We start from the raw sequence: 27229 nt of genomic DNA, 5'->3' as shown, positions 1-27229 counted from the left end.
TTTTTTTTCAAAAAGGATTCCGCATCAAAAGTTTTTAAAAAGCTTTTTTTAAAATTAAATGGTTTACAGAAACGTTGTCTGGACAGCACTTTACGAACCTATACTAAAAGAAAGAGACAGTAGGTAAACAGAAGTTGATTTTTTTAGAGATAGATTTTGTCCAATATTGTAAATAAAGCAGCTTAGAATCTTTAAACTATGTTTACAAAATTCCCGTGGTTCGACCGAGTTCCAATAGAGGAGGTTGTTGTTTACAAAATTTAGGAAAATATGCAAAATAAGTTGGAATATGAATTACAAAAAATTTAATTGATCTCTGAAAAAATCTTTAAATTCATCATTAAAGTGCGGAAATTCCCTTAAAAAATTCCATTTCTATTGATAAAGATGTTATTTTTGTGTGTGATGACGACATTCGTTCTGTGTGAAGACGACATATGTAAAACCCACTGTATTGTTTAGTTTTTTTAAACTCGCGATTTAAGAATGAATGGGAAAACTCTTGATAGGGACGCCTAAGCCCTTCCCAGCTTCTAATCTTCCAAACTATCGTGATATAAAAATTTTGGAAGTTTAAATGTCGTCCTAATTTTCGCTGAATTTCAATTTCCATTATTTTAAAAATCTGTTTCTTTTTACCAACAAAATGTATTAAATGGTAATCATTGGCAAATTATCTGCTCTCAGGGCTTAAGATTTAGAAAATTATTTTTTAACTTAATTTAATCATGCTGAAATCTAGGCCTAGATCCAAAAAAAGGCAAATACTTGATTTTCTACCAATATCTTCTGAAATATTTGACATCAAAAAATTTACAAAGCTCTAAATGTGTATTTGAGATTTTTTGAGGGGGAGGGGTCTCAGGCTCACAAATTTTATTTAATGTTCAAACTAAAGAGATATGTGAAAAAAATCCATGGTTCAATCCATGGTTCGTTTTTTTGGAAATTTTGGCTTACATTTTAATTTTTAATGAGAAATGCTACCTTCCGAAGACTGCTGGCCCAAAATATTTTTTTCATATTTGGACTTCATGGGCCCCATAAAACCGTGGTTTGTTTGTTCCAATATGTAACATCAAAAAAGTCTATTGATGACCTTCTCTACTCCCCAGTCCCCAACCTCATCTTGATTCAAATCAGTAAAGAAGTTCTTAAGTTATGATTTGACATTCAAACTGAGAGGTAGAAACTAGCTTGGGATCGGCGCTTTGCCAGGAATGTGATTTTATTCAAGTTCTAAAGAACCCACTCAACTTCGAACTTTTAAACCAAGTTAAGAACATTCCTGTGGTTCTACCGAGTTCTATAACCAAAATTAGAGGGGAAAAATTCAAGGGGGTTTATGAGTTATGATTGGACAGGCAAAAATAAGACTAATACTCTATATGTGTAGCTATCAGATATAGTACTGTGCATGGAGTAATGAAGTGTGTGTTTATGTGTGTAACTTACAGCCGGCCAAACCGGTGGTTAGTGTTTACCAACTTTTTAATTGAAAAAAATAAGACTATGAGGGACAACAATCACACTTGACCACGGGTTGGCGCAGTGGACAACCAAAACAAATTTAAGATGGAAAGCCACGGGCAACACCGGTAATTTATGTTAGATTATGACAAATATAATTTAGATTGGAGAAGAGACTAGCAGGGGCAGGAGTTCATGTGGATATTGAGCACAGTTACCTTTTACATAGACCTGATCAGGTTACAGTTGCTGGAGTCGGTGCTCGAGGTATTGGATCTGTCACACATTTCATGGAGTGTTGTAAGTCCAACCCTGGAGATTCTATAGGGAAACCTATAGATCCACCTAGATACTTGAATAATCCAACCACGTGGCCAACCTCACATTCTCTACCTCAGCTCAGGTTAGATAATTTGACAGTTCAGCAACATATTTAAGAGTGGACTGATAAGATAAGATAAGATAAGATAAGATAAGATAAGATAAGATAAGATAAGATAAGATAAGATAAGATAAGATAAGATAAGATTTATTGTTAACAATATATATATAACAATTATAATGTTACAGGCAAAAATGTCAAACTATTTATTGTTATATATGTACTTTAGCAATTAGGTGGAGATTAGCTTACACTGTTTTGGGTATTATCCCCACCTAATTGATAAAAAACAAACGTTTACAAGATGTTGATTATTACAAGGATTTTAAAGTTTACAATAAGTTGAATATTACTAGTTTACCAAGATGCCACTTAAAAGCGAAAAGTAATTTTCAGTCTTAAAGTTTTATTTATCAGTCTCAGTTCTCAGTTGAATTTCTTCAGAGAATACTTCAAGACCAGTTTTTTTTGTCATTTTCTTCAATCAAAATAGGTTTGAATATTTTAAGATTGTATCGGAAACCAGTAAAAGCAGATGGGTCAGTGGTAGACTGGGCTAAAGAAATCCGAGCATCTTGGAAGTTTGGAGAGGACGGAGGATATCAGAATCTCAGGTAGGAAGCTTGGAAGTTTAGAGAGTACGGAGGATATCAGAATCTCAGGTAGGAAGCTTGGAAGTTTGGAGAGGATGGAGGATATCAGAATCTCAGGTAGGAAGCTTGGAAGTTTGGAGAGGACTGAGGATATCAAAATCACAGGTAGGAAGATAAAGACAAGAGAATACTGTGCGGTGTATTCAGTCTTTTTTTCCATCAATTGCAAGCTTGTTTCTTAGTATGCCAAACCTTTCAAAATGCCACTTCTAACCATTACTCAAGGTAGAAACCCAAATTCAACCATCAAATTGTCATATCTAAAAGTCTTATGTAGTTATTTAAGTCTCATTCTTTGTGAGTAGTCCTGTAAATAATATATAAATATAAAATCTTTTTAAATATTACAGAGAGTTTCTTGATGTGAATGTTGGACATTATGAGAATGAATCAAGTAGAGCAGGGAAATAGGGAAATAAATTTTATTGCAAATTATTCCACCGAACAAAACAAAACAATCACAAAATTGCCCTAACTCTGAAAGTTTTTTAACGTGGTCTGCCATTTGTGCTGAAAAAAAACTAGAAATCTGAGATTTAAACTCACAAAATCAAACGAAATCTTGAGTCTTCATATCACCGATAATTTTCAAAGCAAAAAAGGCTGACAGCCTCAAAGGTTATCAAAGACGATGATCAAAACGTCTTTCAATTAATAAGTTTCATGGGACACCCTGTCCATGAAATAACTGTTTTCTAGAATATTTTTTAAAATTAATAATTTCTTCTTATTCTCTTTAGAAAGCCAATTCGACTGCCTTACGCTAACCAACCTTGGAGCCAAAACAAGGCACATCTAAAGGCCTGGCAACGAGGAAATACTGGTTTCCCACTTGTTGATGCGTCAATGCGTCAGTTATGGAAGATAGGATGGATGAACAATTATATGCGTCATGTTGTAGCATCATTCCTAATCTCATATTTGAGAATATCATGGATAGAAGGATACAATTGGTTCCAGGTAACTTATTACTTAACAATATAGTTTGCATGGGTGTATATTTTCTTGTTATATTATCCCCCCTTCGAAAATCATCTCTTCCCCCAGAACTAAGGTATGTTTGCGCTAAGCGCCTAAAAAAATGTTGGTTTTTTTGTTGAATTGGGAGAAATAAATGACTTTTAGTAGATAAACAATCTGGCACTTAAATGTTTTATTTTTGATTTTCTAAAAACTTTGGTTTTGTCTTAATATAAGGGTTTTTTTTTGGTTCAAAATTGTCGTTTATTGAATTTGAGCCAAGCTAATAAAGAAAAAAGCTTTTTAGTTTTTCACCTTTTTTACCAAAATGATGCATTGTATAGGACACACTACTGGATGCGGATGTTGCTATTAACGCTATGATGTGGCAGAACGGGGGCATGTCAGGTTAATAATTTTACTTATAAAAGTAAATGGATTCTTATCAATGACAACATTTTTAATTGTAAAGATTTGATTAAGTAATAAGAACTTTTTCTAAAATGATTTTCCCAGGATTGGATCAATGGAATTTTGTGATGCACCCGGTTGATGCAGCCTTCACTTGTGATCCCCAAGGAACATATTCTAAGCTTAATTTAATTGGAATTTTTAAAAATGAATGTCGAATAAAAAAATTGTTAGATAAATGTCCAGACTCCAGAATTAACGGTTAAAAATACCATGATAATTTTTTATGGTTGGGGCCCGCCTCTTTGTTATTTTAACTACAGACTAATTGATAACAATGTATTCAAGCAAACCAAAGATTCTTCTCATTATAACAGAAACTTATCTTTGGATCCAAAAATGCTAGATGAAGGTGCAGAATTAATGTTTATATATACATTATACAGTGATTACCAGAAAAATGTAGAATAGGAAGATGACATTAAAGCAGAACTGGTTTGCATTTGATGATGTTTGCAAAGCAAACAGCTTTACTAACTTAAGTTATTAAAGCACTTATTTAAAGAAATGGGTCCGTTAACACTGCACTATTGCTGCGCCTCATGTTCATTGAACTATTTAAAGTCATAACTTAAGTCTAAAAGTCGACTTCCGTTTTTAGAGTTTTCTGGTTATCATTATAGGAACCCACATTTTTGAGACTTAAAGCTACTATTATCCAAATCACTTTTTTGGGAGAGAACACCCTGAAAGTAAAATCTTGTATTAAAACAAACCAAGGATTCTGTTAAACAATACATTTATGAATATTTACCATGAAGGAGAGTTTGTAAGAACATGGATTCCCGAGCTAGCCGGTCTTCCTGATAAGTAAGTTGTAAATCTAAATCACCGTGCTTCCAGGGTGCTTCGTGTCTCTCTTAGTTTGAAATGAATGTAAGGGAGCTGCTAGTGTTAGCTTATAATTTCAAGTGGTACTTCATTGAAAGATGGTAATGCCTGATTCACAAAGGTATCCTTAAAAGCTTTATCTGATCAAGTTTGATTTGTAATTTTGTAAACCGATTAGTTTCATCTATGGTTTCTCTACAGAAGTGACCTGCGTATTTCTACTGAAGGAAAACATATTAAAATTATCTGAATTAAACACTCTTTAACTTAAAAACCGATAATATTTTCCACATTATTGATCAGATAAAGGTTTCAAGGATACCTTTGTGAATCTTGCATTACAATGGAGGGTCCCTTTAACTGCGACCATTTCTATGGATTCAAGAAATTGACAAAGTAAGATTTCGCGGATTATTTCGTTTTTTTCATTTGTGGATGTACAAACAATTTTTAAATCCTTTTTTCTTATACAGATCATATGATAAAATATGGGCGCTAATTTTAATTATTATTTGGAGCTCCCTAACTATTGTAAAATCATGTAAATATGTTTTAGATTAATTCACCAGCCTTGGAAATGTCCGAAAGGAGTTCTTTCGCGAGCAGGTGTTAGATTAGGTAAATATTTCGTGAGCAGGTTTCAAGGCTCCTTTAAGACCGTTTAAAATTAATTGACTTTTCCAAAATAGCAAGAAAATTTCCACACTATTGAAATTTACTTATTTTGTTAATTATTTTTGATTTAAATAGAAAATCTATAAAAAATTAAAAGGGCTAAAATCTCTGTTTTTATGCTTAATAGAGTGGATTTAAAGTATAAAATTTGAAGAGGATGAATATTGAATACTTATAAAGTAAACGAGTAAAAGGTCTAAAATCTCTGTGTTTATGGTTAAAAGGGTTAAAGTATTAACTTTGAAAAGGATGAATATTGAATACTTATGAAATAAACGGTTAGGGTTCAATCTAACCAAAGATTAGAGCAATACCACATTAATGTTTTTTTTTAATCATTTTGATTGCTAATTAAATTTGAACCAATGCTAGTTTTTATGTTTTAAAGTTAATGTTAACATTTTAACTTGTGTAGTTAATTTTTATGTTTTATTGTTAAAAATATATTGCTGATGTTGCTAACGATTATGATGTGGATGACAATGATGATTGTGATTGTGATTGTGATTGTAATTTTAATTGTGATTGTGATTGTGATTGTGATTGTGATTGTGATTGTGATTGTGATTGTGATTGTGATTGTGATTGTGATTGTGATTGTAATTGTAATTGTATTATTATTTTACATGATTATTATGGTCCTATGAGAATATTAAAACATGTTTTGTGTTAAGGGGAGAACTATCCTAATAGGATAATTGAGAACTTGGAGGACGCCAGAGAACAGGTGCTTACCATTTATTCAACTTTGTTATATTGAATGTAAATAAACTTTATTCGGGTTGTGAATGTGGGGTAACGGTTTATACCAATCTAAATATAGGGTGTTTGAATGATCATAGAAAACCCTAGTGTACCAAGTTATTTGTCACAGTACTGTTTTTACACGGAGCAGAATCACCTTTGGGTCTCATTGTATGTATGTATTTATATATAAACTTTGCTTGTCTGTCTGGGTGGATGTTTGTTTGTTTATATCCAATACGGTTGAACCAATTGGGCCCACATTTTTTGTGGACCTCACGTGTTCCCAGGGATGGTTTTTGGATGAACGAATTTTCAAAAATTTACCTCTAACAAAATTTTATTTTTTAAAATTTTGAAAATCCACCAAATTTTTTTATACACTCCGCGAAATTTTTTATTTTGGTTTTACAATGTATACAAAGAGAAAATGTTCACAATTGAAATAGAAGATAGGCGCGAAGCGCCCTAAAAGCCTTGTGTATGCACAAATATATGCAGAGTGTCTATGAATAAAAGTGTTGACGTTTTTCAGTCTACTAAATATCGTACAAATGTATAAAAAAGTGCCTATTGTTGGTACAATAGGCACTTTTTTTGTGGGGGTGTCATTGATGAAAATTTTTCTCCAAAATGTCGTTTTAACCTTCAAAACCGGACCCTTTATTCGAAAATGTGCTCGGTCTCCCTTTCAAAGATTTTAAAAGAAATTATAATTATAATTTTATTTTTACGTTTTTTAAAACAATTTATTTTTAAACTTTGGTAAAGGGACCGACAACATTTCGAGTACATTTTAAGGCTAAAACGGAATTTTAGAGTAAAATGTTTCAACGACGTAGCAAGTTACATGCAAGTCACACATTGGAGTAGAATAAAAAGACATTTAGTGTGTGAAAACGCAATTGATATCTTCGATAATGCGACCAAGTACATTTTCAAATATTGTGCCCAATTTTGAAGGTTAAAGCGGCATTTTAGAGAAATTTTCATCCACGACATCCCATTCGTGGGTATTGTACCTACTAGAAGCACTATTTAACACAAAACAATAATGTTTAGTAATAGTATTTTTTCAAATTTAGTCTCTTCAAGATGTAACAGAAGTGAGAAGAAAACACTCGAGGGGGTTTATAGATCCCCAACATGGCAGGGATATGACGGTAAATATTCTTTCCTTTGTCTTTGAGGAATTCTTTTTANGAATACGCTGAAGCTTATCTACATTTTTAATGTTTCTCTCTCAAAAAAACACTACCCCAGGTTGCGAAGGATGTCTGCACTTTCTTGACTTGGGCTGCTAGCCCTGAACACGATATGAGGAAGAAGATGGCCATCAAGGTGATTGTTTTTTATTCTTACTATATCTTCGAAACGCTCCCTGACTAGAGACCAGTGTCGTCATAATTTCAAGATATATTTATCATCCCAAGGCATAATATTCCCGTTAAACTTACTTTTATTGTACTTACTGATATAAATTTTTCAGGGGGACTTTTCATTCTGATTTAGTGCTAATTTGATGTACTGATTGACTTTATTTTTCAAGTTCAATTATTGGTTGGAAATATGAATATTACTGTCAACAATTACTTAATATGAAATTTAAGTGATAAACACCCCAATATATGAGGCTAATTGCATATGAAAATACGAATGAAGCTTTTTAAGGATTGAATTCTCAAACCAATTCAAAAGCAGTAATATGATTTTTTTCAAGAAACCAGTCAAAAATTACATAATATATTTTATTTGTTCTTCATTTTGTTCTTAAAGTTATATTAAAAACTACCAACTTCTAGTTTTTGTATTTTAACCCTCGGGTTTTATTTTATTTTCATTCAGTTAAGTTTTCCTTGACCAAAAAAGATAAATATACAGATTTTTGTTCTTAATTTTTGCCGACATTTTCCTTTAAAAAAAACTTATACTTGGTGAACACGTTCTTATTTTTGGGGGACAGTGTCTTGCATGAAAAAATGGGATGGAATTAATCAAAGAATTTGGTCATTGAACACTTAATCCTGTTCTAGGCCATGATGATGTTCTCCTTGTTGATCGGTGGATCCTACTATCTCAAGAGGCACAAGTGGTCTGTTGTCAAGTCCAGGAAGATCGTCTTCACTCCTAAGACTATTTCTAGTTAAAGGATATTCTAGGTTTGTTATACAAATTACTTTCTATTTTGTTAGTTAAATCAACTAAGCGGACCATTATATTATAAAACATCAGTTAGTTTTATTAACATCTTTTAGTATAGAAATATCGATTGAAGTTAATAACGTTGGTAAGATTAAAACGTGGTATATATTGAATAATATATAAAGAGAAATTAAGGAAAGATTGTATTAAGATCAAACAAACACAAGATGTGAAAGTAATTTCTAATAAAGACAACAATCTGTACCAGATGAAACCTGCAGATTATCAAGAAGAGCTGAGAAGAAGAAAAAATAACAGAAGCTCACAAAAAATGCTGCAACTATCTTGAACTAGAGGATGGAATATAAGCTTTAATTTACAATAAAGCCTTTATAATCATCAAAGACCCCAAAGGTGGGTTTCCAGAGAGGGTTGAATGCAGACTGATTAACCCACCCAAATCCAACATAGGAGTTCTTAGCAAACAGATTCTTGAAAAAAACATTATCCAGATCCTAAAAAATTCCAAGTCTAACCAATGGTAAAGTACACCTGTCAGTTATTGAATGGGTTAAAGGCATAGAAATAAAGAACTTGTGTTTTTATCAAATTTGACATTGTCATCTTGTACCCAAGTATATCTCTCACGCTGCTTACTAATTAAGGGTGATCGGTTTTCACTTTTTTTAGAATTCGACCCCCCCCCCTCTACCGTAGATGTTTTGTGCCAAATTCGTAATGTAAATTGCACCCCCTGACCGGCGGATTTCCCGACGCTCTCGCACGTGAAGCGATCCGGCTGGCAAGCACATTTTTGGAACAGGAGTCAAGCAGTGGATAGATCTTCGATGGTGAATTTCTTATTTGCAGCACTCAAACATTCTGGACACTATCAACAACTTCAATAGAAAGCTGAACCTATTAATCCATCTGTTCCCAGAAGAAGGAAAATAATTTGGTTCAATCCTCTTTATAATGCTTTAGTTGCTACTAATGTTGCTCATAATATGTCCAATATGGCTAAGAACATCAGTGGACACAACAAGAAGATTTTGAACAACCAGTGAAACAGTAAGCTTATAACTGTAGAGAGGGTAGAGCTGTTTACCAATTTGATGGAAATGTTCAGCATAAACTTTGGTCTATAGGGTAATTTATAAAACAATAGGAATTGTGGAGAATTATTTTCTTGGTTTAGCTTCAACTAACTTTAAGTCAAGATTTAACTACCAGAAATCCTCCTTTAACCATAAAGAAAATGCTATTATATAGCACATATATTTGGAATCGGAATCTGAAGAAAAATCCTTCCAAAATTACCTGGAGTATCAGACAATTAGCACTAACATATAAATGAAAATGAAGAAAACTCTTTGAACAAAAGAACAGAAATTCTCATTCTCAATAAATACCGACACCGAGATAAGAGCTTCTGATAAGTTGGTAGTTTTAAAAAATTTAAATAACACAAATCTGCCAAATCTTTCCTGAAAATACGCAAACAGAAAAATACTCGAATATTTTACAGTCAAGAACATACCTCACTGAAGATTGGATCAACTCCATCGTGTCTGACGATGTAATTCTCTTTGTTTTATTACCATGGGCAACGTTGGGCTCTTCAGCTAGCATTTAAAAATATAAGTTTAAGCACGCACTAATAAATCATTCTTAAAATTGTTTTCCAAATAATATATTTAATATTTGAGTTTCGAACACAATATTTGTCAAATACTAATATTTTGTTTCTTAAAATATTTTGTTTAGGATTCCAGCAACCTGAGGCTTACCATCAACACCTGGTTTAGAAATCAATTAATCGATCATAGTAAATAAATACTTTACTATTGTGATTGATCATTACACTAAAATAAACTGACTAAATGTTTTTAGTGACAACTATTTAACGGTAATAAATCCATTTTTATTAAACTTTATTATTAACGGCCAATCCACTACTGGAGCAATTTTATGCGACACATGCATGTATACAGGGTTATGAATATGGTCTTTTTCTAGCCTTTTTAATGAATGGACAAAGGAAGCACAAACCATTAAGAGAGGCCGGAGCTGAAAACTTTAGAATGAAATATCCAGATATCCCGTCGAATAATTAATCTGGAGTTTAAATTCATGTGGAGAACAAGCAATATTTAATCTGGATATCAAGAAATTATGAACTTCTCTGGATATTTCATTCTAAAGTTTTCAGCTCGGGATTCCTAAATATTAAGAAACAGAGTTAACTTTGTACAGTCGTCTCTGAAGTCTCATCCTGTGTGGGTATCCCTGTATATGAAGACCATCATGATGGACAAGGAAAGTTTAATACCAGTTTTAGGTGGTACAGAAATAACAACAATCAGTGTAGTAGACATTTTTTTAATTTAACAGATGGCCCTGGATATGAGACATGAGACTAGGTCTGGGCAACGATAGTTAACGAACGGCAAGTTCTGAAAATCAACGAAAGGCAAAATCCGTTTATTTTGAAATTGTTAACTATCAAGAAAAAAGGACAACGGATGTGCTTCCAAAGAACTCGTTAATTTTTCTGTTAAAATGAAAATAAACTTTCAGGAACTGAAAAAAAAATGTTATGAACGATTATAGCTGACCGTTCACAATTGGTTTGAAAAAAGCAAGCTCAGCGAGCGGTGTAAGGCACGTCACACCATTTTTTCGTCCGCACCACAAATGACGTCACAATTCATTACTATCTTCTGATCAGTCATTTTTTCGGCCTTGCGTTGCTTCTGTGTTTCCAGTTGTATTTTTTTATGTCTTCAAACATTTATATCAAATTAAGACAACGTCATGTTAATCATTACGATATGACTTTGTTTTAAATTTATCTTGTTTAAAAACATTATTTAGCACACAACGGAAAATGCCTATTTTTCGTCCGGACCCAAACACTGTCTGTTATTTTTATGTTTTATCTAACTGAAACTTTTAGGTAATCGTCGCAGTGACTATACGAATCTACTAAATGGTTTTAAGTAGCGCGATGTTTTATGAAATAAAAATTTCCATGAATAGTTGTATTCCTATTTTACTTTCATAAGATGATCTTGATTAAGAAAACGGACAAAACATTTTAAACAATTTGCATTATGTACATGACGTGGCTGAAAACTCAAAGAAAATAATGTGAAGTATACTACAAGAAAAGAATGCTTAATTTTGGTCAACGTTCCTCTTATCGCACTTCCTTCTAGAGTTACTGGTCACTCATTCTCTTTATTAGATCATATTTCATCAAATACTAAGGACAAATTTATTGAGAGCGGGTTAGTTTATTCATCCTTATCTGATCATTATTATCCTGTTTTTTGTATTAAAAATGTTAAACTGTTAAATCTTCATTTCAAGCTAAATATAAACGTAAAATAAATAAGAATACAATCGCACTCTTTAAATATAATTTGAATAATATTGACTGGTTGTAAAGAAAAATATTTAAATTTGTAGGAGTTAGATTTGATGAGTTTCCAAAATGGGATTTTCAATTAGACCACATATGTTCTAAAATTTCAAGTGCGATATTTGCACTAAGAAATGTAAAACATATCCTTCCTTTGAGAATTAGAAAATTAATATATGATAGTCTTATTAAAAGTCAACTAGAGTATGGTATTTTATCTTGGGGTCCGTCAGTAAATAGTAAATTAGGTAAATTATCTACTCTCAGAAAAAAAGCTCTACGAGTTCTAGCAGATAAAGGTTATATGCTGCACACGCAGATCCACTTTTTCTGAAACTTGAAATTCTAAAAATAAAAGACATGATCAAATTTAATTCTGCTGTTTTTATGTTTAAATATATGATTGACAAACTTTATAACGTTAGCAGAACCAAATAGAACAAAAAGTTAGTTAACAATAAATATCTAGAAAGTTTTCCTATGGTTTTTCTTCCAAGGAACTCTATTCCATTGGAAATAAAATCTTTAGGCACCCTAGCTAGTTTTAAAACAATTCTTGAAAAGTTTTCTTGAAGAATATAGTAATTTTCGTTGTATAAATCGAAATTGCTAAATCTTGATTCTATACCCTTTCCCCTGTTATTATAACAAACAAAATAAACATTATAAACATTGTGTGCTGGGTTGTCCCCCCATACGATCCTTTCTTCTTCTTTTCCTCTCTATTCTTCAATACCTTTCCTTCCTTTTCCTCCTTTTCCTAAAGTTCTAAATTGTTTTTGTTTTATTTGGTTTTATTGTGTGTATCGCTGCAGCAGGGCCTCTCATTCAAAACAACCAACAATGGTTAGAGAGGCCCTGGCTAAATCAAAATGTAAAAATTATGCAATTGAAATTGTTTTTAATAAATATTTAGTCAAATATATATCTATCTATCTATTTATAAAAAAGTGTGGTTAGGTTAGGACGAAACAATGGTTAATTTTGTGGTCGGACGATAAAAAGGTGTGGTTTGCCTTTCTTCCCTCGTCCAGAAAATATATTAATTACTGCCATCAACTTCAAGTAACCTGCAAATTGTGTAATGACAATCATTACAGTGATGTATGATGTTACAAAACAAACAGTTATACAACGGTAAAAGACGATTATATATCAAGCTTTTGAACAGCTTTCACAGAATGGATACACACAACCGTGGAGAGAAAAAGAATTTCTTAATTTAAAAACTTCTTTTTATTTACTTTTAAACTTGAAATTCTAGAAAAAGCTTGTTAGCAACTAAACTTAAAATAAAACAGTATCGTTTTCATTGTATTGATATAATCCACTGGGGTAACTACAGTGATGTGCTATAAGTTGATTCGTTTTTGAGGTTTTTTGAACTTAAAAAGATTCCAAAAATCTGAGGTGTTTCCAGAGGCGTAGTCAGGGGGGGGGGGCTCAGCCTCACTGGACCAGGGAAATCCATGGATTTTAGGAGGGTTTAAGGCCCCCCCCCCTCTGGAATGAAAAAAGTTAAGCCCCCCTGGACACATTCCTAACTACGCCCCTGGATGTTTCACAAATTTGGAAATTGTTTATTCTCAATGTCAAGTGAAGTTGACCCTAAGAGAAAAAATACGCTAAAATAGAATATATTAAAATAGAATATATTAAAATAGAATATATTAAAATAGAATATATTAAAATAGAATATATTAAAATGATGTTTTTTTGGTTCGTTTATCCTTTTTCTCTTGGGATAAAATTATTGCAAAGTTTCACATAGTACAGTTTTATAATATTGAACGTTTTATTAACTTGTTAAACAAGAAGATTAACGTTCGTAACAAATTAGAACTATTACAGTATGTAAGACTTATATTTTATCTCTATTTCAGATATAAAAAACTTTAGTTAAACTTTGTATATTACACTTTTTATGTAAGCCACGAATGAGTTGGGACTTGAAAAGAATACTTAAATTTGTAGAATCGATTTTTTAATTATGTTCTGTAGTTTTAGCGTCGCAGTAGAACGTACAGCAGGATGTTTTCACGTACTCAATTGTCGATATCTCCTATTATTTTGTGACAATAATATTAATAATTTAAAGAAAACATTAAGATTTTAAAAAAGTGAAGTTTCAGTTTTAAGTAAAAGTTTCAACTCTCCCAGATAAAAGTAAATCTTTGTAAATCATTTTGCCCCCCCCCCCCCTCTCCTCTTAGATTTTCTTTAAGAATGTATAATTGTATTAAATGATATGCTGGAATTGAGAATGTTTATTATTGTCCTTGGTTCACCTTGTAATCTTTTTCATTAAACTCTTGCACTCGTCTAAAATATACAAATCAAATGATTAATTAAAGATAAAAAATAAATCTTAAATTAACCTTCATTCAAAGAATTTTAATTCCTTGTAAGTCCTTTCTGATCCAATTTCTCGAGTTACCATAATATAATCTTTAGCATTGTTTTGTATTTGTATGTGGCTAGTATGAATTAAATGTAAAATTTGGATTTGAAGTTTATCAAAAAAATTCAATTGGAAAAAGCTGGAAAGCAAAAAAATCTAATAGCACGGTCGGGAAAGATATCATGCGGTTTTTCTATTTTGAAAAGAGATACATAAGGCATCAGTTTTTTATCGCTGTACAAGATAAAACTGCAATTGAAAATTATTAATATCAAAACAGTTAGTCCTGAGCTGAAAACTTTAGAAAGCTTTTACTTAATCTCTAGATTAATATGTAACTCTCTTAGTTAGTGGTCACTTGAAATCATGTCTACATAACACAGGGTGTCCCAAAAAACATGGGACTTCAGTGACGAATTCGATATCGTCTTTATAATGAACTAGTATTGTAATACCTAATTTCAAAAGCCATAATATCATTATGTTTTCTATAGTTTATTTTATGAAAAGGGTAAAAGACTGTAAAGATGTGTCTATAATGTTTCCGCAAGATTAACAGTGAAGACGGACAAGTTTACTCTGTTTGTATACTGCAATTTTCTTGTTTTACTTTGTACAACTGTATACAGTCAAAACATAAACAAACAAATTGTGAACATAGCAGACGAAACTCTTACAGATTACACCTTTCTGAGAAGGTATCACTATACTAAATCAAAGAATTATTTTAAAAGACGATATCGAATTCGTCACTGAATTCCCGTGTTTATTGGGACACCCTGTACTGTACCTTTAGAGATCAGCAATTCAGGCGCACAACTAGACAATTTGCAAGGGGGCCCTTAATAAGGCTAGGGGGCCTTTCCCCCATTGCCCCCCCCCTCTAGTTGCGCGCCTGATCAGCAATATATTTACCTGCTAGCGAAAATATTGAAATAGATTGTTTCAAACAGATACAGACTTGCAGCAATGATGAATAAATATCTCCAATCAGAGACACTGGGAGTTGAACAAATTTTGATCTATTCAAGACGGTTTAAAAACGTTCAGAGGCCTGATTAAAAGTATAAAAACCGCGTCGCTAATCCGCCAAAAACCGGTTCCAATTGAGCGCCGGCTAAAATCTCTCAATCCAATTTCAAGAAGAACCAATCATGTTTGAATCGCGTCTCATATTTGAGCCGTGGCTCGAATTATTTAAATTCTGCGTCTTATGCTATGCGAATTATTTTAATTTCTCAATATCTGGTATTGTGGCCATATCCTGCAGGGACGTGTCCACATTGAATATCGAGATCCACCGCGTTAAGATTTAAGATACTAAAACAAAGTTCCTACGTCAACTTCAACTCTTCAACTGAATTAATGTTCAGTTACTGTTCAAAAACGAACGTTAGAACAATGAGTTTGTTTGTTACGATAAAGAACAGATTGAAAAGTGCAAGCCTATGTCTACTGGTAAAATATTTATCATGATCTTTCTTGATAAACTCAAGATTTGGTGTCAGAAAATGTTCCTTTCTAATAAATGCTGATTTTGAATTACTATTCCTTGCAGATATTATTGATTGGAACATGGTTGATAGAAACGCTGTTACTGGAAATCACTGAATTTTTTCTGTGTTTTTTTGCACAGTAAAACACCAAGAACTGCAGACCTGCAGGTTTTTATTTCGGATTATTTTCCTATTAACTATGTTATAATATTTATATTTCACCCAGTCCAATCTTCTTTTATTATTCATTTTTTGGAATTATATAACTACAAGGCTTTTAGGACACTTCGTGTCTATCCTCTATTTTAACCTTTATAATATCTGCAAGAATTTGTTTATTGGTCAGTAAAAACAATAACCAAAAAGGTTTGCAAATTTTCAAATAATATTTTGTGCACTTTTAAAATTTCACAAAAATCAAAAGCTTTTTGATACAACTTTTTGTAATTCTGAGCATCCCGAAACCTTCCCTGGGGCCTGATCAATTCAGCATATATGTATATATATATATAGATAAATTTTGGTTTTTCCTTTTCAAGTCTTGCACAACCCAATCTTTTACCATAGGAACTGAAAAATATATAAAAATTATAAAACAGATTTGAGAGAATTTTCCTGTAATAATGTGCAAACTTATACAGGGTGTCCCAATAAACATGGAAATTAAAAGACGAACGACATAAACGTCGTCTTTGATTTCCGATATTTGATCCATTACAAAGCGTTTATCAAAGAAAGATTGTTGGTCTTATGAACTTTCCAAACTGTGATTAACCGTCTTTAAAATTGACGGAGATTTTAAACAGTTCTGCTGATTTCTAATAAACTGGAATCTAAAATTTCTCAATATCCACGTCAATTTGGAAGGTGAAAAAATGGTAGATTGTATTTTGTTAATCTCGAGACTAGTAGTTTTCGGTGGAATACGTTGAACTTTATGCAAAAAAAAAACGAAAGAGAGCAGGGTGGAGACGATATAGACGATATAGAAGTAAGAAGTCGTCATTTGATCCCCATGTTTTTTGGAACACCCTGTATTTTATATATTTTAGTTACAGTTTTGAAATATTTTTAGTCGTTTAATTATGTAAAAAATAAATAAAATACTTGTTAATTTGATTATTCGAATCTTACCTAAAAATCCAGATATATTTCCAAATCCGTTGGTAAGTCCATACAACGTTCCTGGAGAAATTAAATTGAAAATCTAGAATTCATATTTTATTTTAAAACTAGAAATTTCCAAGGAATTCTGAACAAAAAAATATTCAATCTCAAATTCACAATATGCATTCAAATATGTATTTTTTATTTTTTTATATTTGAAGGATTTCTGAAAATTATGGCGCATGCAACGAATAATAATACCTGATCTATTTGGAGATATTGAAAGAATATTTTGAATATGTCCTGACATTGATGCTCCATTGAATCCGAAGGAAATTGATAAAACCACAATACAAACAATCTAAATAAAGGTTCATTAAAATCTTTTTGTTGCAAAGTTTGACTTTAAATTGGGAAAATATGACGTTTTTTCTTTTTTAGCAACTTTTATGCTTTGAGAAATATAGGAAGAAAACTCGAGGTATACTTTATAAAAGGCAGTGTAAACACTACATAGACCTATTTCGATTTTAAGTGAATTTTTGAACTATTATTTATATTTTGATTCAGGAACTCTGGAGAGCCACGGGATTGTTCCTGGCTTAGTTTTGAGATTCTAAGTTGAGTAGGTCGACTTTTGTCCGTAAAAATAGCTAAAATCGTAATTTACGACCAAGTGCCAGGGGTCCATATAATTCCCAAAATAGCTGATTTTCTCGATCCCAGAATAATTTTTTGCCCACAACTTTGAAAAAAATGCCCCCAATTGTAAAAAAAAAACAATTAAAAAAACGTTTTCAAATTCCACTAACACAATTGACCCCATTTCCCCCAATTTGAAAAAAATGCCCCCAATTAAAAAAAACATTTTCAAATTCCACTAACACATTTGCCCCCATTTGCCCACAATTAAAAAAAATGCCCCAAATTAAAAAAATGCCCCCAATTAAAAAAATATTTTCAAATTCCACTAACACATTTGCCCCTATTTGCCCCCATTTTAAATAAAAAATGCCCCCAATTAAAATAAAATTTCAAATTCCACTAACNTTTAAATTCATGTGGAGAACAAGCAATATTTAATCTGGATATCAAGAAATTATGAACTTCTCTGGATATTTCATTGATACTATTTGTGGCAGATTTAATGGACTGCAGGGATAATAGTTGTGGCATATTAAATGGACTGGGATACTATTTGCGGCAGACTTAATGGACTGGGATACTGTTTTCGGCAGATTTAATGGACTGGGATACTATTTGCGACAGATTTAATGGACTGGGGTACTATTTGTGGCAGATTTAATATACTTGGATACTATTTTCGGCGGAATTAATGGACTGGGATACTAATTGTGGCAGATTTAATGGACTGGGATACTAATTGTGGCAGATTTAATGGACTGGGATACTATTTGCGGCAGATTTTAAGGACCATAATACCATTTGTAGCAGATTAAATGGACTGCAGGGATACTATTTGTTGCGGATTTTAAGGACCGTAACACCATTTTTGGTCGATATGATGCGTTTAAATGTTGCCTATGGTTTTACACTGTACAACCTTCACCCAGAATTATTCTAGATGAACCCTTGCTATTAAAATTTAATTAAAACTACTTCTACCTGGACCAAGTTTATATCCAATCTGTTCAGGCCTTTTGCCAACGATGCTGCCGCCGCAGCTGCCAACAACGGCGCTATTCCTCCAGATCTATCATTCATCACCCTTGCCAGGTATTCATTCATTCATTAATCCTTTTATTCATTCATCTTTTCAAATTGTTATTCATCCGTTTATTCAATCTAAATCTAGATCGATAATTTTTGTCGCCTTCAATCCTTATATAATTTTTATTTTTCATTCAAAATGCTGAAATATATCCATTTTTAAAAAAAAATTTAATTCTAACCATTCAAATCCATACGAAATTTGAGACAAATTGATATTTGAGTGCAAGTTAAAGATGAAAGGTAAGATTCTAAAATGTATAATTCAGGCATGGAGGAGAGGATTACATCTATCATTTGTTGAATGGGTACTGTGATCCTCCTGCGGGAATTGAACTTAGGAAACAGCTGTTCTAAATAAACATTCTTCTGATTGCGAATAAATATCTGCCAATGTTGATTAGGGTGACCCATTTTGCAGAAAAATATAGAAATATTGCACCACAAATACCTACCAGTCTAAATTGTTCTCTATGAAGTCAGTTAACAGGATTTTTTTTATCTAGGTCATTAAAAAGTTATCTTGCAAGGCCCGTGCAGATCGCAAAAAAAGTCTACATTGCTCTAAAAAACATTATTTCCTGGATTTATCATGTCATATATTATTTTATTCGTAATTGTCTAAAAAGATTGAAATCCATTGAAATTTTTGAAAAATTTCCAAAATTAACTGAGTTCGGTTAAAAAACTGAAAAAATTACTTTTCCGAAAAACAAGCCTTTTTGCGTTTTTTGGCCTAACTCAGTCAATTTTCAAAAGCTTTTGAAAATTTCAGTGGATTTAATTTTTTTAGACAATTACGAAGAAAATGATATTTGACATGATAAATTTAAGAGAGAAAATTATTCCTGTGATAACTGAAATCAAACAGAACAATATTAGACTGTTGGGTTTTGTGGTAAATCAGACTGCAAAATGGGTCACCCTAATGTTGATACACACCAGAATTGGGTCAAATATCTGCAGGAAGTTAATTTATGTCTAGATTTCTACGGAATGAAGGTTGATTGTTTATTGTTATATCTTAGATCCATCTTCTTTTTTTGGTCATATCGGTAAAAAAAATCGATTAGATCCATTTAATTGAATGCTGATCCAATTCCTGGATTCGTCCTGTAATGGATCCGGATCCAGATTCAACTCATGAATAATTTCTTTAATCAAAGACACAAATATTAAAAAAAAAAAAATTTTCTCTCTCTCAGAAACTTAATATTATTATTTTTATTGACAAGTCGTCTTTAGATCAGATTTAACCATAAAACTTTAATTTAACTTGTCATAATTTCACACAACTGGGGGATCTGTTTTTATATAACAGTTGTTTCCTGCAGAGAGGGACAGAACTTTAACCCTTACTTCCCTGGAGGTGCTATTGGTATGGCGCCTCCAATCTACAATGAGATTGTTGAGTTCGAGGACGGAACCCCTGCTACTCAATCTCAGGTAGAAACCAGGGGAGGGAATAAGTGTTGGGGGTACAACATGAAAAATTGTACATGAACCGGTAACCCTTTATTGATACTATTCACCCTCAGGAGGTTCTTTTTCTCCCTGAATATCAGCTTGTTACCCCATCTCTACGGTTAAAATGCTTTTAATAAGTTTCTTATTTACTGTGGGGGGGGGGGGGTTAAAAAGAAAAGGGGCACATTTTTTACTACATATTCTATATGAGGCAGATTTAATGGACTGGGATACTATTTGTGGCAGATTTAATGGACTGCAGGGATAATAGTTGTGGCAGATTAATATAATTATATAGATATACCTTAATCCCCGGAATTTGCATAATAAAAGTTTTAATGTTGATATTGATTTTGATTTGGCTTATCACTTTCAGAACCAAAACTTTTAGCAATAGCTTGGAAATCAATTTATTTAGTAAAATGGTTTGGTACACTGGTGTCTGGTACACTGCACAATTGCCGTATTTTATGTTCACAGTCTTTCGGGTCTCACTCTGGATGATAGAGTTTTCTTTGAAAAATTCAATTTAAAAATCCATTCATATATTTAGTTATATTATTGTAAGGAGATGGTTGTAAGCTTGTATTAGTAGGTGTTAGGTACTTTCCCAAAGGCACTTTCTCAAGGGCTACTTCCCAAGTGACAATTTACGAAGTGGCAACCCTCCAAATTTGCAATTTCCCAAGCGGCAACTTCCCAAAGGTTAGAACCTCTGAGGCGCCACGCAGGCTTCAATGAGGGCCTTGTTCTGCGGCTAGGGGGCCGAGCGCCGTGACTAGATCAGGCTAAGGGCCGAGCGCTGCGGCTAGGACAGACTTGGGAAGTTGCCACTTGAGAAATTGCACATTTGTGAAGTTGCCATGTGGGAAAATCTTGTGGGAAAGAACCTAACATCACGTTATACTCTCAGAAAAATTAAACAAATAAATATTTAAAGTTATTTATTTTAGTTTTTCTCAGAGTAAACAAAATTTTATTTAGCCTTATTAAAGATACATCTATGACTCTTCGTGGCATAAAAAAAAATATTTTTATAAAGGAATAATCATTGACCATGTTTACTCTAGGAGGTTAAGGCTGATATGACCCTGCATGCTCCACACCTTCATTGGTCCCACTCCGGACACTTTGATTCATTGGATCATGCTAGCGTCAGGTTAATATTTAATAATACAAGATTCATTGGTCCCACTCCAGACACTCCAGGTCATTAACCTTTTTTTAGAATTTACTGATAATAAATGATTTGATCTACGCTCATTTTAATGCTTAAACTTGCTGGACCATTTAGAATTTAGGAAGTTTTTTTACAATATCTCTCAAATTGACTAATTAACAATTTTTTCATATAAATAAAACTAAAATGCGAGATAGGTCTGTGTACAATGCACGATGGTTATGCTTTACGATAAATGGACATTAAAATCACAACTTGAATTTAAAATTCTCTTCTTTTTCAACCTTTTTTCTGTTTTTTTTTTAATGTAGTTCGAGGGACACGTCTAGTCCCCTAGCAGCTATCTCTATTGTGTGTTTACTAGGCGTGGATACCAGGTGTACAAGCAGGTCTGCGCTGCTTGCCACAGCATGCGCTTCCTGGCATACAGGTACAAATCAGATCAGTTTTTTAAATTATGCTTTGTATTGTACTTTTTTCGGGATTCGTTAGAAAATAGAAGAAGAAAAAAAATGNCCTCCCGAGCATCGAAAATTATTGCGGGGGGCATTCTTGAAAATATGTAATTTGAATAATAATTTGTAATTTGACTGAATTGTTCCAGGAATCTGGTTGGTGTGACCCATACCGAGGCCGAGGCTAAGGCCGAGGCTGAGGAGTCCCAGGTAGGATATTACAAACTTTTTCTAGGGGTGTATATTTTTGAGAATTGGCCCTGGAGGGAAAAATGAAAAATTAATCATCGAAAGGAAAGCTTATCACCCTTTTTGTTACTTATTACCAAAAACATTAATTATTTTCCCATAAAAATAATTGTTTTTCCCGATTTAGCGAGAGTAAAAAATTCAAAAATATACACCCCAGACTTATTGATTGACTGCCGACCTAGTTTCAAAAGATGCCCCGTCTAAAGAGTTGTGTCTGATTTACAACTGTACCCTTTCTTTGGAAAAAATCTCTGCTTAGGAACTGTCGACGGAGATTAAAAGTGACGAATAATTCAAAGAGCTCGTATAAGATTAGTAACACTACCCTTAAAACCTTTTTAGTTTGCTAACAATGGTGAATGATTATTTGAACTGCGGTTTCTAAATATAAACGACTTGTGGATTAAACACTTGAGTTAAATAAGAAATTGAACAGATTATCGTTATTATGATAAAGTTAAAATTTAATTTGATACTGCACGAGCTTGAGTGTCGGATGGATTACTTATACTTCATAAAAGCTCGTATGAAATATCTTTGTCTGAAAACCTCTGCTTTATAAATAGAACTGTAAACGTAATATTAAGTGACCCCTATGTATAATGCGGTACCTTTAAAATCTAGCATTGTTTAATCAGGTATGAATTCAATATCGATGTTTATACCTCTGAAAAGTGAAATTAAATATTTTACTTACTGGCGCATTTTTACTGTTGGAAAACAAATAATTAAAGTTATCAGAATTTAACCATTTTAAATTCATTGAAACGACGATATCTTCCACATTATTGATCAAATAAAGGTTTTTAGGGTACCATTGTGAAATTTAGATTGCCATCCGTTCATTAAGTGTCACTTAAATAGTGTGATTCTAGAGCTGAATTGTGAGTTTCACAGTTTTATAAATTAAGATCTGAATTTTCGATATAGGTGCTGGATGGACCTAACGAGTCGGGGGAGATGTTCATGAGACCTGGTAAACTCTCAGACTATTTCCCAAAGTAAGATTTAGACAGTATTATGGTCACATTATCTGTTTTTATTGAACTAAAACCTGTATTATCCAATTTCATGACATCTGTCGTTGTCCGGTAGTTACAAAGAGTTTCGAAACCTGATTTCCTGTTACTCCTCAAAATAAAATCTCCCAATTTGTTATCTTTAAAACCAATTTATTTCTAATGATTACTATGGGTGTCATCAAAAAAAATATATATTTATTTTTGCGACGAATTTCTGGAGAAATAGTTGTGAAATTTATCTTATTTATGGAAAAATATTATCTAACGTGCTTATGTTGAAAGATAAAAGTTTAGGTATCAGAATTTCATAATTTTTTGGAAAAATCCCCCAATATGCGTTAGTAAGGGAAGAAGTCAAAATTGGTCTTAAAAAGGAATATTTTAAAAGTTTAAAAGTATGTGTTCATTCAACACTTAAAAATACATTTCGGTTTGGGTTGACCCTCTTCAGTTCTTTAGATCTGTTTTCAAAACTTAAAGTCTTTTTTGCAAATATTTTTTAAAATAAGTTTAAATACTCTAAACGGCTCTCTGCTTGGCTTTAAGGTAGATATGGGTTCAACTTATCTTGATTTACATGTTTTGTATAATTTGTAAGATAATATGCTTAGAGGAATTCATTCCTGTTCTTAAAAATAGATTTCAAGAACTCTTGTAAGGATGCTAACAGATTAATAATTATGATAAATACTTCAGTAAAATCATCAATAAAATGATCCATTTTTGATATCTAGGCGGTTTGCTTATCAGTGTCCATTAAAAAAAAAACTGTTGAAAGTTTACATTGTACAATGCATATTTTTGAGTTCGCATGCAAAAATCACCGTCATACGAAAATTCTGAAATATGTTCATACACTGTATAAGTTTCCCGAAAAGTAATATGTTCATTGTTCATGCCCTTTCCCCCTCCTGTATCTGATATATTCCTAGAAAATTGTCATCTTAAATCTAGGGTATTCCCTGCACGCTGCTGGGTATTAACGGTGTAAAACAGAACAGTATTCTCATGGTACCTCTAATAACAAGGTAGATTTTAAAATGGGTGATTTCATGTTAAATATGCCGTAGTCTCATCATTTTTATAATTTCGTTCATGCTAGTAATTTTAACTTAAATTAGATTTTATTTGCTGAGGAAAATTTTGAGATCCCTATAGTTAAAAATCGACCTTTCTGTCATATCTTCAGTCATCATTTTTAATAATTAAAGTTCAATATTTTTTATGTCGTATAAATTAGTCTACTTTTTTAGGCATTCAAAATGTTTTAGTTTTGGTGTCAGGATCATTTAAGGATCATTTAATAAACAGAAACAGCTTCTACTTTGCGCATTTTTGAATGATCATATTTTAATATTCTTAAAAATTAAAACTTCTTGATTAAACTTATAGTATAGTCCCATCTCTAAATTCTTATTTTGATGTTTTCCTTATATCTAAATTATTTTGTAGAAAGGAGTTTATATATCGGACTGGGTGCCCAGATGCCAAGGATAATCCATACAACGCAGTTCTCAAAGGGTATGTAAAAGTGTTATTTTTACATCCGTATTCAAGACGCAATTTTTGTTCAGAATTTTGGCTTTTAAACAACTTTTTATTTTCAGTCTTGTAGTATTTACTTTTTAGAATTTATTTTCCTTTTCTGTCTCAATTTATGGCACTGAGTCAAATTAAAGATTTATTTTTATTGTAATTTAATTGTATTTAGTTTTTATGTTGTAACTTTTATAAAGTTTATTTGCATAATTCTTACATAACGCATTATGTATCCCAAATATTTTGTCTCCTTTAAAAGACGACATTTTGTAAGTTTTTAATATTTCGTAAGGAACGAATGGAGGGAGGGATGGCTTCTATTTTCTTTAAAATTAGATAATTTAAAAATGGAAAATTTGAGGATTTGGTACCGGGTTGGCCTACACTTCTTTCAAAGATTTATGAAAAGTTAAGTACAAAAAAATCATTTCTTTTTTGTCGGAGTTGCCCTCCCCTCCTCGCGTATCCATAGATCAGCTGATCCCATCATTGCTTTCCTATATTCTAACTACCTGCCTTAGTTATGTCGGACGAGCTAGAGACGAGGAGATTGAAAGAACGAACAAAGTTGACTTTACAGCGAGTACTATGCTAGAGTTTAAGGAAAGGTGAAAACTAGAAACTATCTTTTTCTAACCATTTTAGTTTTGAGGCTTTAAACAACAATCTTATAACAGAACTTGACCAGTCGCCATGTTTTAAATGATAATTTTTTATTTGTCAGGAAAGCTCGCTTGGATAAATTGAATGGTGTGGTGGAGGAAGATGAAGGGAGGCGGGGAGGCAGACGAGGGGGCGGGATACAGCGTAGGACTAAAACCCATGACAAATTTACGAAAGTGTGAAGTTAATGGTCCGGTTTCTCTGAAATTTTATTTATATGATCGCCTGTGATATTAACAGTAAGTTGTATGTTCGTTTTTTCTTGTTAAATTTTTAACATTATCATGTTGCGTAATTGCAGATTATCAAATAATGATCGGGGATTAGGTGATCACTGGATATAATGGATAGCTAATTAAGAATGAGGTGAGACGATCTTTTTTAGATGTTTATTTTCTCTGTCTGGTCCAAGCACTGTACAGGTCTGAATCCCGCGGTTAGGACTAATTTTTTAATCAACTTGCCCTATCCTTTTTTTCGTGCACTTGAGATCGATTCTATGTATTTTTGTTAAGATTTGAGAATTGATAATGGTTAAAATAAAGGGGTGGACACGTCGTGTATGTGTGTCTGCAAACAGAAGAGTGTGTAAGTAATAACGAACCGAAGGCGTGTACTGTAGGGTTATACAGCACATATGAATCTCTCTGTATTTGCACAGTCTAGAAGAGTACATTTGTTCATTGTTCACTTAAAGATAAGTTTAATATACATGTTATTTATTTTTCAAATATTCAAGTCCACAGTATAAAGCCAAATTTACATGCAACGAATATAATTTGATTAAAGTTTACAATAAACTACTCGTTCTACAAGCTTAATTATAATTGACGACATTATTCTGCAATTTCCTTGACTGTAGTCATTTTGTGTGTCTGTACCAAAAGAGTGTGCGTGTGTGATAACGAACTCGTTTGCAAAGCAGTGCTTTCTCATTCCACACCAGTGCCATTTTCCTTTCCTATTCTTATTCCCTGGTAAAAACAATATAGTGTTGAATGTGTGTAACGCGAATGCTAACATATCAAATGCAGTTATGCGATATATTTTTTTATTTTATTTCGTCCATCATAAACATTATTTGTATAGTTCTAACATTGATAAGATAAGATGCACAGTTTCCTAAACAGTCTTGTTTATTTCAGGAAGTTGGTATGCTAGTGGAGGGAGGGTTGAAACAATATCCTTGGAATAGAGCTTGGAATATCCAAACTACTCAAACTTACAGCTTACCTAACCTAGGATACCAGACATAAACAGCATCGAAGGATTTAGTCGTTAACCATTATTACAGATTTTTTATCATTTCATCCGTGTTTTGGGGCGCAAGCAAGCCAATTCTTTAGTTATAACTAGACAATAAACAACTTCCTTTATGTTGATTTTTATGAAAGATTCAGTAATTGTCAAGATTCTGATTTATTGATGTTATTATTGGCATTCAGGGTTGGGAAAAGAATGATAATAATTCGTTCTCCTTATATGAATTTTGATTAATTTGGATCAAAACATAATTTTCCTAAGTTTTCACTGGAAACCAATTAAACACACCGCTACAGATAATTAGTTTAAGGGATCGTTCACTGATTTGGGTAATTTCATGGTAAACTAAACAGCCCATTAGCTGTTAACTGGTATTTGTCTTACTTTTTAAAGATGCCTGTGGCCGGAGAAAAAGCCGATTTTCCGTTCAGAAGGGACAGTCCCTTTGCCCTCGAATTCTGAACGAATAATCGTCTTTTTCTCCGGCCACAGTTGACTTTGAAAATTAGGACCAATACTAATCAATAGCTAATACGCTATTCAGTTTACCCCGAAATTACCCAAATAGTAGACGATCCTTTAAAATCATATTGTCATAAATTTTCCATCGGGTAAATGTTGGACTGACAAATATTCTTTGATTTGTATAAAGAAACTGTGTGAAATCTACCTGGTAACTAATTGAAATTTCAGACTTGTAATAGTGTTTGAAAATGGCCCCCATCGGCCCTCTAGTTCTTTCGGCGGGAAAGAAGGCGGCTCTTGCTTCCCTTGGAATATTTACCGGGGTTGGTGGAGCTGTGGCTTATCAGCTAGACCAGGTATTCAGATTTACAAGACCTGAGTTCAAAACTTGTGAAGTTTTAATCTGTTTATAGAACACTGATTTGGTTAATGC

At 32.6% G+C, this 27229-nt stretch overlaps 3 protein-coding genes and 1 long non-coding RNA gene across 4 annotated transcripts; 3 read left to right on the top strand and 1 right to left on the bottom strand.

The window, feature by feature from the left end:
* Window positions 1–58: 58 nt before the first annotated feature.
* Window positions 59–27025, top strand: LOC111713357 (deoxyribodipyrimidine photo-lyase). The gene is made up of 15 exons (XM_023488208.1): window positions 59–123; window positions 1634–1873; window positions 2362–2466; window positions 3246–3465; window positions 3810–3873; window positions 3982–4044; window positions 4698–4746; window positions 5324–5385; window positions 6117–6169; window positions 7272–7349; window positions 23821–23894; window positions 24319–24387; window positions 24927–25013; window positions 25130–25434; window positions 26214–27025. The coding sequence occupies exons 1-14, from the start codon at window positions 59–61 to the stop codon at window positions 25248–25250; spliced, it is 1350 nt and encodes a 449-aa protein (XP_023343976.1). The 3' UTR covers window positions 25251–25434; window positions 26214–27025.
* LOC111713360 (uncharacterized) lies at window positions 7438–10260 on the top strand. The gene is made up of 3 exons (XR_002767677.1): window positions 7438–7527; window positions 8220–8345; window positions 10096–10260. It is a non-coding gene; the product is annotated as an uncharacterized LOC111713360 (long non-coding RNA).
* Window positions 13601–17354, bottom strand: LOC111713358 (probable anion transporter 2, chloroplastic). Its single transcript, XM_023488209.1, has 6 exons — window positions 17021–17354; window positions 16787–16837; window positions 16183–16222; window positions 15072–15155; window positions 14044–14077; window positions 13601–13817 (listed from the first exon to the last, which is right to left on the bottom strand). The coding sequence occupies exons 1-6, from the start codon at window positions 17067–17069 to the stop codon at window positions 13740–13742; spliced, it is 336 nt and encodes a 111-aa protein (XP_023343977.1). The 5' UTR covers window positions 17070–17354; the 3' UTR covers window positions 13601–13739.
* On the top strand, window positions 21025–22882 carry LOC111713359 (cytochrome c1, heme protein, mitochondrial-like). The gene is made up of 4 exons (XM_023488210.1): window positions 21025–21116; window positions 21502–21567; window positions 21742–21802; window positions 22775–22882. The coding sequence occupies exons 1-4, from the start codon at window positions 21043–21045 to the stop codon at window positions 22847–22849; spliced, it is 276 nt and encodes a 91-aa protein (XP_023343978.1). The 5' UTR covers window positions 21025–21042; the 3' UTR covers window positions 22850–22882.
* Window positions 27026–27229: the final 204 nt, after the last annotated feature.

The sequence above is a fragment of the Eurytemora carolleeae genome, unplaced genomic scaffold, assembly GCF_000591075.1.
Source record: "Eurytemora carolleeae unplaced genomic scaffold, Eaff_2.0 scaffold1083, whole genome shotgun sequence".
NCBI lineage: Eukaryota > Metazoa > Arthropoda > Copepoda > Calanoida > Temoridae > Eurytemora > Eurytemora carolleeae.
The sequence above is the reverse complement of the archived record's forward strand: the minus strand, read 5'-3'. Positions and strand labels throughout refer to the sequence as shown.

Excerpts from the sequence above, each read along its gene's own strand:
- LOC111713357 (XM_023488208.1), top strand. The coding sequence starts at position 59 with ATGGTTTACAGAAACGTTGTCTGGACAGCACTTTACGAACCTATACTA. Across the intron at positions 3,466-3,809 it reads AAGGATACAATTGGTTCCAG|GACACACTACTGGATGCGGA; the intron begins GTAACTTATTAC and ends TGCATTGTATAG. Across the intron at positions 7,350-23,820 it reads AACATGGCAGGGATATGACG|GGTATTCCCTGCACGCTGCT; the intron begins GTAAATATTCTT and ends TCTTAAATCTAG.
- LOC111713358 (XM_023488209.1), bottom strand. The coding sequence starts at position 17,069 with ATGTCAGGACATATTCAAAATATTCTTTCAATATCTCCAAATAGATCA. Across the intron at positions 16,838-17,020 it reads AATATCTCCAAATAGATCAG|GAACGTTGTATGGACTTACC; the intron begins GTATTATTATTC and ends TAATTTCTCCAG. Across the intron at positions 16,223-16,786 it reads AAATATATCTGGATTTTTAG|TTCCTATGGTAAAAGATTGG; the intron begins GTAAGATTCGAA and ends TATATTTTTCAG.
- LOC111713359 (XM_023488210.1), top strand. The coding sequence starts at position 21,043 with ATGACCCTGCATGCTCCACACCTTCATTGGTCCCACTCCGGACACTTT. Across the intron at positions 21,117-21,501 it reads TTGGATCATGCTAGCGTCAG|GCGTGGATACCAGGTGTACA; the intron begins GTTAATATTTAA and ends TGTGTTTACTAG. Across the intron at positions 21,803-22,774 it reads CCGAGGCTGAGGAGTCCCAG|GTGCTGGATGGACCTAACGA; the intron begins GTAGGATATTAC and ends TTTTCGATATAG.